This window comes from Amia ocellicauda, chromosome 6 (assembly GCF_036373705.1).
Source record: "Amia ocellicauda isolate fAmiCal2 chromosome 6, fAmiCal2.hap1, whole genome shotgun sequence".
NCBI lineage: Eukaryota > Metazoa > Chordata > Actinopteri > Amiiformes > Amiidae > Amia > Amia ocellicauda.
Genome location: NC_089855.1, coordinates 6063755 through 6076065, shown reverse-complemented (window position 1 = coordinate 6076065; position 12311 = coordinate 6063755). Strand labels below are relative to the sequence as shown.

General features: G+C 40.5%; 2 protein-coding genes across 5 annotated transcripts; one reads left to right on the top strand and one right to left on the bottom strand.

The window, feature by feature from the left end:
• The first annotated feature begins 488 nt into the window (after nucleotides 1-488).
• On the top strand, nucleotides 489-4019 carry trappc2 (trafficking protein particle complex subunit 2). Of its 3 annotated transcripts, XM_066705929.1 has the most exons (6): nucleotides 493-603; nucleotides 716-795; nucleotides 1855-1962; nucleotides 2103-2251; nucleotides 3022-3103; nucleotides 3498-4019. In XM_066705929.1, exons 3-6 carry the CDS (start codon nucleotides 1870-1872, stop codon nucleotides 3594-3596), a joined length of 423 nt encoding a protein of 140 aa, XP_066562026.1. In that variant the 5' UTR covers nucleotides 493-603; nucleotides 716-795; nucleotides 1855-1869; the 3' UTR covers nucleotides 3597-4019. The 3 variants fall into 3 exon arrangements, with proteins under 3 accessions (XP_066562027.1, XP_066562026.1, XP_066562025.1); XM_066705930.1 differs by lacking the exon at nucleotides 716-795 and having other exon boundaries at nucleotides 489-603; XM_066705928.1 differs by lacking the exon at nucleotides 493-603 and having other exon boundaries at nucleotides 657-795.
• Nucleotides 4020-5425: 1406 nt separating this feature from the next.
• Nucleotides 5426-11266, bottom strand: rab9a (RAB9A, member RAS oncogene family). 2 transcript variants are annotated; one of them, XM_066705926.1, is made up of 3 exons: nucleotides 11118-11266; nucleotides 7941-7973; nucleotides 5426-7013 (listed from the first exon to the last, which is right to left on the bottom strand). In XM_066705926.1, exon 3 carries the CDS (start codon nucleotides 6974-6976, stop codon nucleotides 6371-6373), a length of 606 nt encoding a protein of 201 aa, XP_066562023.1. In that variant the 5' UTR covers nucleotides 6977-7013; nucleotides 7941-7973; nucleotides 11118-11266; the 3' UTR covers nucleotides 5426-6370. The 2 variants fall into 2 exon arrangements, with proteins under 2 accessions (XP_066562023.1, XP_066562024.1); XM_066705927.1 differs by lacking the exon at nucleotides 7941-7973 and having other exon boundaries at nucleotides 11118-11257.
• Nucleotides 11267-12311: the final 1045 nt, after the last annotated feature.

Below are 12311 nucleotides of genomic sequence, written 5' to 3'. Positions count from 1 at the left end.
AATTACAACTTTTCTTTTTTGTACAATATTATATTTACACTGGTTTCGAATCTACATTAAATGTGTGATTGGAAAGAAATACACATGCAAAACATTTTGTATTATTATGGATTTCCTTGCCAGGTGCAATACAGATAGGTTAAGATGTATACGTACACCACTAAAACATGCATATGATTTTATTGTTAAACTGACAAGCTTTAAAATATTATATTTATGTTGTGCTTTGCCATATCTAGCATGAAATGCATAAGGCCCTCATGCCATCAGGGCGGTTGCGGTGGCGCTGCGCCTGCAAGGTCTGTCTCAGCGCTCGGCTGTTGTTGTGCAGCCGCGGCTGCTCCTGCGCAGTCCCTCTTGAGCAGCTGCGCGGCTGCGCATACTTTGCAGCCCGTGGATGCGGGAGCTGCTGACGTCTGCTCCGGCTGAGTTCACGCAGGCGGCGCACTGAGACAGGTTTGTCTGCGCAGACTCGGCAAAGTATGCGTGTCGTGAACGCAGCCAAAGTTACGGCGGTGGGTCAGGCGCTGAAAAATACACGATTTGCTTCTGCACGTACAGTACTCATTCATCAAGGACCACAGAGGAGATACACTAGACATGGTGAATAAATCAGTAGCAACACAGGAGATACACTAGACATGTATGTGAATGTATAAACTGCCGACGTGACTATAAAAGTGTTTTTATTTTATTTGGCCTTGGCTCCTTTAAGACATGCGGTGACGACATCAGCGTGCGCCGTCAGTGTTTGTGGAAAGAGGAAATAAATATAGGTGTTTGATGCTGTCAGCGGTGAGTTATTTCTTTACAACACTCAACATATGTCTGTTTCACCGTGTAATTAAATAAACGAATATGAATACACGTATAAACCGCGTCGTGTGCCCTGTTGTCTCCGTTATCAGCGGGTATAAACAGGTCGTTTCAACACTCAATCACTGACAACCGTTCGCCGTCTCGTATTAATTTGTGAAATTGCTTTAAATAAATTACATTACAGCTTTTTAAACTCACCTACAGTGTATGGCATGACACAGATGTATTGTATATTGTATCAAATACCTTTAGCCGATAACAGTAGTCCTCTACAGCTCAACTGACACATCGACATGTCAATCACATTTAGCTTCTAATGCACTGGAAACAATGTGTACATAAACAGAGCTGCGAACAATACTTTAACACTAATCGAAACCGTCTTTAAATGCTTAAGTTAGCTTAGTTGTTTAGATTGATACACTATATGTATGCAGAACAGTGATATAAATATTTCATCCAGTGTGTAAGTTTTATCATTGTGTCTGTGTATATTGTAATTAAAATGTTGCACTGTAATGTACTGCATGTTGTGAATATGAAATCGCCATTGTGCTCTTGCAATGGCTTTTTGTTTTGCCTCTTTTGCCGTTGATTGTTCATGCAATATTGCCTTGCTTGGACGCCTGTCTTATTATAAAAGGGGCAGATTTGGTTAGGACAATAATGAGATGTGAGTGAAAAGACTGCCATGTTCTGGGGCTTTAAATATAATCCAGGTTTGCATACCTTACACATTTAATGAAAATGAATGTGAAATATATATCAAGTCAAGAGTAAGACAAGTCACTCATGGTCCCTGTAGAATTAAACTGTAGATATTATGGTTTATATAAGTTTATAGAACCCCCCCCCACCCCACACACACACACACACACACACACAAAAACACACAAAAAAGTGTGCATTATTGTATTAAGCTATTTTCTATTGAATATCTATAATTAAAAAAATAAGTTATGGCATTTCATTGTCTTCATTTATCCCTAAAACACTGTTCTTCTGAAATCCTAAATTCTTAACCCTTTGTTCCAGAACTGAGAAGTCAGAATGTCTGGAAGCTTCTACTTCGTCATGGTTGGCCACCATGATAATCCGGTCTTTGAGATGGAATTCCTTCCATCCGGAAAAACGGAATCGAAGGTGTGTATAGGAATTTCATTTTGATAGGTTTAAACAAATCATCCAGTTTCTCGTAGTTGCTTTAACATATTTCTTTATAATAATGTTATTACACATTAAAGTGATCTGCCGATTTAATTTACGGTTGATTTTTGAAACAGGATGACCATCGGCATCTCAACCAGTTTATCGCCCATGCTGCCCTTGATCTGGTGGATGAGAACATGTGGCTGTCCAACAACATGTACCTGAAGACAGTGGACAAGTTTAATGAGTGGTTTGTCTCCGCCTTCGTCACAGCTGGTCATATCCTTTCCCCAAAACTCTGATCTAAACAGACTTTAAAGCAGGGATTCCCAAATCAATCTTGGAAGACCCCTTGCCCTGCTAGTTTTTCTTCCAAACAAGCTCTTCATTACATAATTGAGCCTTATATTGCATTGTTCAATTAAGGATTCAATTAAACAATTAAGATCTCAGTTGGAACAAAAACCAGCAGGACAGGGGGTCCTTCAGAGCCTATTTGGGAATCCCTGCTTTAAAGACTCATATGCTTCATTTGTTTGGGTTCTCCAAAATGCCAGTCCATAACTGGGCAACACACACAGACACACACAGGGCAGTTTAAAGTGACCAATCAACCTAACCTGCATGTCTTTGGACGGTGGGAGGAAACCAGAGTGCCCAGAGAAAACCCACGCAGACACAGGGAGAACATGCAGACTCCACACAGACAGGCCCCCCAAGCCAGGACTCGAATATGGGACCCTGGAGCTGTGAGGCAGCAGCACTGACCACCATGCCACGCCCAATATAAGACTCAATTATGTATTTAAGAGCTTGGTTTGAACAAGAACCAGCAGGGCAAGGGGTCCTCCAGGATTGGTTTGGGAATCCCTGTACTAACACTTTGTCAACTGTTATACAGTAACAGTTATATTAAGTCAGAACAATTAAATTCAGTTGTTACCATTTTGATATATTTTTTAAAGTATGATGCTAAATGCAGTTGAAGGAGACAGAAGATGGTTCTTACTGTTGTCAGGGGTTCTTAATTTCCTTAGCATTCTGTTCACATATGAGGTTTATTATGCTCCATGATGTCAGACAAGAAGATGGGATCAAAAACTTTTTCAACGACGTATACGATTTGTACATTAAAGTAAGTACTGTTACCCATTTATTTACTTCGTCTTCTGCATTAGCTGCATTGTGTTAAAGCAGTCATTTGCAGGATGTAATATTGGATATAAAAGTAGTGAATATATTCCATGTATAGCTTTCAGTTTATTATTATTATTACAAGTGCAATTTGTGATAATGTATTGATCTGTTGGTTCAAACTAGGCATAGAAAATAGAGAGTAACAAAGATATTCTTAATTTTGTTAAACTTATGACTGACTCAGTTTTTAATTCTCCCTTCAACTACACAAAAAATTCCTGTGTTTGCATACAGGATACTACCTCAGAAATGTATATTGTACAATATAAAGTCTGACTTTAGGAGCTCCTTGCTTTATGTGTTAACACAGCATGTTGTGTTTTGTTTCCTAGTTTGCAATGAACCCCTTCTATGAGCCAAATGCACAGATCCGATCAACAGCCTTTGACAGAAAAGTCCAATTTCTTGGCAAGAAGCACCTCTTGAGTTAATCCAGGAAGCAGCTCAGCTGTAAACTTGTGAATACACAAAAGGATTGTACGTCCGGTTCCTTGTTGAACTTTTCCTTACTTCTCTGAAATGCTCAGACCTCTCCAGAATCTCTTGTGCTTTCCCTGCAAGTCGGTATTTCAGTGTAAGTGTTGCTCAGAAAATTTAATTAGAAATATAAAGGATTTTCCCTGATAACTTCAGTTGTCCTCTTTAGTAAATCCCCAGTATTTGTTTCTCCTTCATGAACACAAGAAGACCAGTTGACAATCTCTTATGTCTTATTTAATAATTCTGCAAGGACAACTGTGTATGTGCTTCTGTGTTTATTATGTCTCTGCCTGTACATGCAATAGTGTGGTAGCTTTAAACTAACCTAAATAAAAATGAGAAATTCCAGTTAACAATGTGCAATTAGAAACCAATGGCTGAGTCTCCCAGTGTCTTTTTTGTTTCAGGCGTTTGTTCACACACTCTGGTCCGCCCCAGCTCCCTCCTGTGTGTCAGTCTTGGGTCAACTGAGCTGCTTGAAAATCTGTAAGGAAACCTCAGCCACCCTAAAAGCCTCTGCATTGTTGTTCTTGTCATATAGGTGAGATTTACAATACCCATCACTGACTTTAAACATTGATATCACTAAAACATTATTATTTTTCCACAATCCACCACGTTTGAAATACAATTCAAATACACAAAAGCAGGGCCTACGATCGGGGGGACTTACACGGAGACGGCAACGTAACAATAGACCAAATACTAGAGACGTGACAAGAGACAACATGTGATGCAATGGGACTATAGATAACACCCCCAACAAGATAACTATGGGCTCAATATTTGCCACTTATCAATATTATCACACAGGACTGAGCTTTGCTTGTTACAATGAATTAACCAATCACGAGATTAGACCAGAAAACTGATCAGAAGGCAATAAGAGTTGCTCGAAGCAGCCATTTAAATAATCACATGAGGTAGTTTGGTTGAAGGACAGTCAATCATTTTCTCCAGTAACAGCTGAATGGGTTTCTCCTGTCTGGGTTATTTCACAGTTCAGTCGAGTTCAGCTCAACATGTTCACACGCAGTCTGAAGGATGCTCACTAGATTCCATTCCATGTGTTAACAAATACTGGATTGTATTTATATAGAGTCTTCACAATATTAGCAAAATACATACTGAAGATGCTACTTATAACACATAATATTATATACTTCTGTAACTTAATCCTCAGTTATATCTAAATTATATTTTTCCATCTCCTAGAACTGGTAATGATGTATAAATCAGTATTGTTTCAATCAGATCAGTGCATTATTATCTTAATATTATTTTATTACTAGAACCTACAGATCACATCAGGTTGGTATGTGTGAAGGCAGTTTCTCCACTATATTAACATTGAATTAATCTCATAATACTCACATTGTGAGCTAGAACACATTGACAATACACTAGTTTTGTGTCTACTTTAAATACAGTAACACATAGCTTACTTTAGCCACTGCACATTTCCCAGATCTTGTGTTCTTCATGACTACTTATTATATGCATTTAGTAGCTTGGTTTATACAGCACAATAGAATATACAGCTATTATACTTGTATTATGTATATTAAAAAGAACATCACAGGACAATAAGTGTGAGGTTAAGTTTAAGACTGCATATAAACTAAAGCTTGGAATCTCAAATGTGAAATCTGGCATCTACAAGTAGAGGGAGAAAACATGTTCAGTTGTCCTGTTTGTTTTTTATATTCTCTGCATAATATGTAGTTTATTTCACCTTACTGAGATTTTCCTACTCAAAGAAGAAGTTGAGTACGCCATGTTCTGCTTTAATGGAAACACATTTTTAAACCATGTATAGTTTTATTAGTGGTATTTTAACAGCACAGTTGGCCATGCATGAGAAAAACTGAGCTTCACAGTCTTCATCTTCACTTCTGGAGCCACTCTGGAAGGACACGCCCAGCCCGGGTTGCATATGAAATAGATGATTACATTACTATGCAACAATCCATCTCAAGAGGGGCTGTATTGCCATTTTCCAGGGCTGGAGAGCACATTGTACAACTGTCCAAACGTCATTGGAAACCCCCGTCTCGAATCAATTCTATTCAGGCACCACAATGTCATTTGGGTTTTAATATAGACTAAAGATTCCTTTCATAATCAATTAAAGTTGGTAATTTATTATCTCAGATAGATACTGGAAGTCAAGAATTAAGTTAATATTTGTTGCATTCTTCTGTTTCTTGCAAACTCTACTGTCACAGCAGTCATTTTGCTTTTTCTTCCTTTCTGATCAACCTAAAGTAGTAATAGTAGTAGTAGTAGTAGTAGTAGTAGTAGTGCTTTTAGTATGAAGGGTTTTGACACTGGTACATGTCTGATGTTTTAGGAATTAAAGAGTGGTCAGAGAATATAAATTACTTTGTCAAAACAAATGTAACTGACAACTTATTCTAAGAAGTAAATCTTACACTTTATTTTAAGTTTGGCACTTTATTCTATATACCCATTTTAAAGAAGATTAAGTCCTCTACAGTGTTTTATATTGGTCTTAGTCCAAGCTTCGCCTTCATAGCACCCGCATTAATGCAATGTGTCGATTGATAAATGAGGTTATCAATAATCAGCGCAGTGGAATGTCACCCGGCAGCTTCGAATGCCACTAAAAGACGTACATGAGCATTAAATCTAATGACATGTGGGGTGCACTTCCGGAGCACATCTTGTCAGGATGAGTCTTTAACTCTGAACGTCCGTCTGATCAACAACAGGAAGAGCTAGACTTGGGCTTTCTATGGAGGTTGACAGTGTCCGTGGGGATGAGATGTTCCGTCCGGTCCTCCGTGGCCAGGACTCTGCGCACCGCCTCTTCGAACGCCACGGCCACGTTGGTGGAGTCCTTGGCACTGGTTTCGAAATACGGGTGGTTGCCGTTCTCCCTGCACCACAGCTGCGCCTCCTCCGTGGAGACCTGCCGCTCCGTGACGTCGATCTTATTCCCGAGGACCACGAAGGGGAAGCTCTCCGGCTCCTTGACGTCCGCGTAGTAGATGAACTCCTTCTTCCAGTTGCTGAGGTTCTGGAAGCTCTGGCTGTCGTCCACGCTGAACGTGAGGAGGCAGCAGTCGGAGCCGCGGTAAAAGGGAGTCCTCAGGCTCCGGAAGCGCTCCTGGCCGGCCGTGTCCCAGATCTGCATAGTGACGAAGTGTCCGTCCACCTCCAGGTCCTTGTTCAGGAACTCCACGCCGATGGTGTGGAAGAGGTGGGTGTCGAACTTGTTGGTGACGTAGCGGTTCATGAGGGAGCTCTTGCCGACTCCACCATCTCCCAGCAGGATGACTTTGAGCAGGGATGATTTTGCTGCCATGGCTGTTCAGAGGGTCTCGTTCAGAATACAAGCTGTCCTACAAGACAAAGCATATAAGAACATAAGACAGTGTCCAATCGAGAGGAGCCCATTCGCCCCATCGTGCTCACTTGGTGTCCATTAATAACTAAGTGATCCAAGGATCCTATCCAGTCTGATTCGCTGGGGAGTTTGTTCAGATTGTTCCAGATATGAGCCTGACCACAACATGATAGAAACTAAAGATTTGCACACACACAGCTTTCCATTAGATTGACACTATTTTGCAAAATATGTAAGTTAAACAAGATAGGCACAAAGGACTGTACTTTAAGAAAATGTGCCTCTGTAATTTCCAATGTTTCTTTTGCACACAAAAGACAGCCTTAGCCCATATTTGAGTTCCCCTGGGTGTCCTGAACAGATTTACCAACTAAAGGCAATTGTGGGCTTTTAATTTCTTCCCCAGAGTTCGAATCCTGAAAGCACTTTCTGTATGTGACTATATGGGTCTTATCAAACATCTCCTGAAGTTGGTGTAAAGCTTTTATCACAGAAATACACACAACTCTGTAACTCTGAAGTTAAGGAATGCCTGACACAGGATACAGACATGGGGCTACTTGTAAATAACTCCACCTCTGTTATTACAAAAGTAAATAAATAAAATAGTAAAATAATAATTAGGATCTCCTATCGCCATGTTATACAAGAGCAGTACCCTACAGAGTATTGTGAGGCATGTATTGCTGTAGCTGCCATGCAGGGAATCAGTGCCACCAAAAACTAAAGCTTACTGTCCTTCATTAACACAAAGAAAATAATGACTTCTCTACAAAATTAAATCAGGATCAACCAGACCCAGACCACAGCACTGGAAAACCCTTTGTTAGTGCTTGATCTTCCAGCTCATCAAACATATCTAATTTGTATTATTTTGCCATTAACTGATCCATGACTAATATACACAAAAGACATTGCTTACCTTTATTGTTCAGTATAAATCATCATTTAGTACCTAAAAAAAATAGTTCACAGTTTAGCATATGTACATCTCATGTTTTAACAAATGAGTCTGCTTCATTGACAGCTATTGATGATATGACTATTGCTGAAATTATCTATTATTGAGATTATCTATTAAAATCTATTAAATTGTTGACTTTCTATCCAGTGTTCCATTCAAGCTTATTAAAAGTATATTATTGGAAACCACAAAATACATCAACTATGACAGTATTTTCTCACTCACTAAATTTGTATTTTATACCTGAAGACAGAACGACAGGTGGCCTGTGCGCAGCTCTGAGAATAATCAGGTGCCGTGGCAAAGGCCGGGGTGGGGCTGTATTTGCAAATAATGAGTCCGCAGGCAACAGGCAGAACAATGTGTTCAACAGGCCACACAATCAAACAGTACCACGTGTGAAAGAGTGTAATGAGGTAATGACAAAAGTAATCTCAGAACATGAATTTACATTCAGTACACAAACCAGGAAATACGAGCATCAATGGAAATCAAGTGCAACTAATTTCAGTACTAAGAACATGAACACATCGACACACAAAGCACTGTGGGTGTCCCGTTGCGCGACGGCAGTGAAGTCACTGGAGGAATTCTGAAAGAACCTGGGGGTCTGGGGGCATTTCTGGGGGCTGCTGACAAGCGAAGGGTTTCTTCTCATCCAAAACCTCCATTTTCTGATCTTGAACGTTTATCATTTTATAGACGATGGCCGTTCCCTTGTATGAAAGCCCTGTTTTGGTGGAGTTAATGGGTTCTTTCTACAGTTTTACAAACTCAATATGATTCTAATCAGCAAACAAAGTGTGCTTCCCTCATTAACCAGAGAACATGAAGTTTAAACTATACTAAAGTTGATTTTAAACAAACCAAATTACCTCACAGTTTATAGGGGATGGGGGGCTTATTCTGGGAAAATGTAACCGTCACACTGAACAAAATCAATAAGAGAGGCTTTGAGCTAGATTATCACATGAATAAATTTCATTAGCAGCAAGTAACTCTCTTGGTTACATTTCATTTCTGTTTTGTGGTTGCCCAAAAGAACAACCCCATAGATGTATGCAGTGCCATTCTCTGCCTAACACACACACATCTTGACACTACAGTATGTAGTATGTCTCACAAGGAAACATTCACTGCCCTTTTGTACTGAATCACTGTCAAAGGCACAGCACTGCACAGTATACAATCACTTGCTCAGGGCACTGGCAGTTTGCTCAGAAACATTCAAGGAATGCTAGAGGATCTGAGACTGGAGCCAAAGCATGGCATTTTGTAGATTTCATTTTTTGTTGTCATTTGTAATCATAATAAAAAACATTACCCATTAAAAAAAAAAAAAGTTATACTGCATTTTAGAACTTCATAAAACAAAACATGCGCTTTAACCTTAATATATTAAAGAATGATTGAAAAAGCAAAGTAAAACCAAACAACATAGTTCAGATCAACATATCCATCTCATTTATATCAGTAAATACATTATTTTTCCACCTCTGATTAAACTTATGCCCTTTGAACATATTGCAGGTATGTTTGTTTATCCAATTCCAACAAAGTGTATTGATATCACAAACAACTGAGCATTATAATGTGAAATTATAAAACAAAACATAATCTGGCACATCCCAGCCATATAGTGTAGCTCCAGCAAACAAGTTGCAAATATTTGCAAATGACCAGAAACTTTATTTTCATTTAAATGTACCTATTTTGTGTATGCCTTGGTCACATGTGTAGAAAACAGGTCTGAATAGTGGCACATGTTATGAAACAAGATCCAGGCCACGAACTCAACGTGTGTGCAAACATGATTCAAATAGAAGAAATTACTACATTGTAAAAGTATTGCACATTCAATTCAGTAACGATTTTGCCTTGTAGTGATTCAGCTCCCTTAGTTTTCATGGTAGACAAAATTATCCCATATTGGTAACTTCCTTTGGACTTCATTAAACAATTGTTTGGTGTTATTTATTTATTTTTTTTACAAACTGGTATCTACTATAAGAACAAAACAGACCGTTTCCTTTTTAGATATGTGGTCAATAGTTTCATGCGCGTTGTTTCTCTCATTCTTAGAAATTAAGACAAAAATAAACCTGTTAAACAATGCCATTGTTGCTTGTTTTGCAGATGTACTGTTAAAGGCAACATAAAAGTTTGTCAAATGCAATGTTTTGGGAGAGGCCGACCCTAGAGTAAATGAATATCCGAGGCCAGGGTCATGTGCTGGGTGACCAGACCTAGTCACACTATTATTTTGAGATCCCTTTTTCAAAAGTCTCCCAGGAGGGGAACACAGTGTTTCCCCCATTTTCCCCATTCGTGATGCTTAGCAATAAAAGAGCAATTGCCCTTTAAGGCTTTTTTTTTCTTTGCAAACCACTTCCTGAAACACAAGTCCACTTTTTAAATGCATATTGCGTTAGTCTCCGAGCAGCACAAGTCAACACACACCACATAGCTGCACAGATAAGCCATTTCAAAGATGCATTGATTTGGTGGCTGTTTTCACATAGTTTGAACCTACAGAAACTGGCATTTCTAAACACTGCACAGTCAGGTGGAGGTAGTTGCATGGTGGCCAATCAAGACACCGCAGATTTAGCTTTTAAGGTAATCTTACATTATTAGTATTTTGAATTGACCTACATTGTGACGAAAACTACAACGAGCCTAATCATTTAACATGCTGTTATAATCTGGACGCATCCCAGTACAGGTCGGCCCACGAACACACGGATCCAATGATGTAAAACCGATTCGTGACTAAATGAGTTACAAACAGCCCAGATCGCCACAGTGTCGGTGCCCAGCAGCGGTGAATACAAACTGCCACAATGTAACGCGTTTCAGGCGCGTCGGCACACACAGCCACCCTGACCCGGCGGGACAGGGACCGAGACAGGGACAGGGACAGGGACAGGGACAGGGACCGGGACAGGCTCCGGCTCCGGCTCTGCCGATGCTCAAGAACTGCGATGGGAGAAGTTTCCCACACAGGCCTGCTCGTCTCTCTCGGTGTGCCTCTGGCCCCGCCGTGTGTAAAGCTACATTAACGGCACACAGGGCGGATCCAGGCGCTGTCAGGCGCGGGCTCGACACGGGTTTTCACGGGCAGGGCTGTCTTACCTTGGCCGACGGCTGCTGAGCTCTTTAAACGCTGCGATCGCCTCCTTTATCGAGGGTTATTGAGCGCTTTTCCCCGCTGAACTACAGCGTCTTCCTGCGGCTCCTTCCTGACATGGCGCTGCTGACTCTCATGTGACCCGCTGAAGTCACACCTCCTGCCGCGCACCGCCGCCGATGACATATCACACATACACACTCACACACACATACACACACACACACACACACACACACTCACACATACACACTCACATACACTCACATACACTCACACATACACACTCACACACACATACACACACACACACACACACACATACACTCACATACACTCACATACACTCACACATACATACACACACACTCACATACACACTCACATACACTCACACATACACTCACACACACTCACATACACACACACACTCACATACACTCACACACACTCACATACACACACACACTCACACACACACTCACACACACACATATACACACTCACTCACACACACATACACACACATACATACACACACACATACACACAGACACTCACTCTCACACTCTCTCTCACACACACACATACACACACACATTCTCTCACACACACACACACTCTCACTCTCACACACACACACTCTCACACTCTCTCTCACACACACAGACACTCACTCACACACAGACACACACTCTCACACTCTCTCTCTCTCACATACACACACACACAGACACTCTCACACACACACAGACACTCACACTCTCACACACACACAGACACACACTCTCACACTCTCTCTCTCTCTCACACACACACACTCTCTCTCACACACACACACAGACAAATACATACAGAGAGATACACACACTCACATAAACACATACATAGACATACGCTCAGAGACACACTGAGGGAGACACACACACAACACAGACATACAGACACACGCTCACACACACAACAAACACACATACAGACAGATATGCACACTCACACAAACACACACGCAGACATATGCTCACACACACACAACACACCTACACACACACACAGACACACTCATCAATAATCACACAAATACTTCCAATAACAAGAGTGTTGCATTATTATTATTATTATTATGATTCTTATTATTATGATTCTTATTATTATTACTGTAGTTTTTGTTGCATAAGCAGCTATGGAATGATAATTGT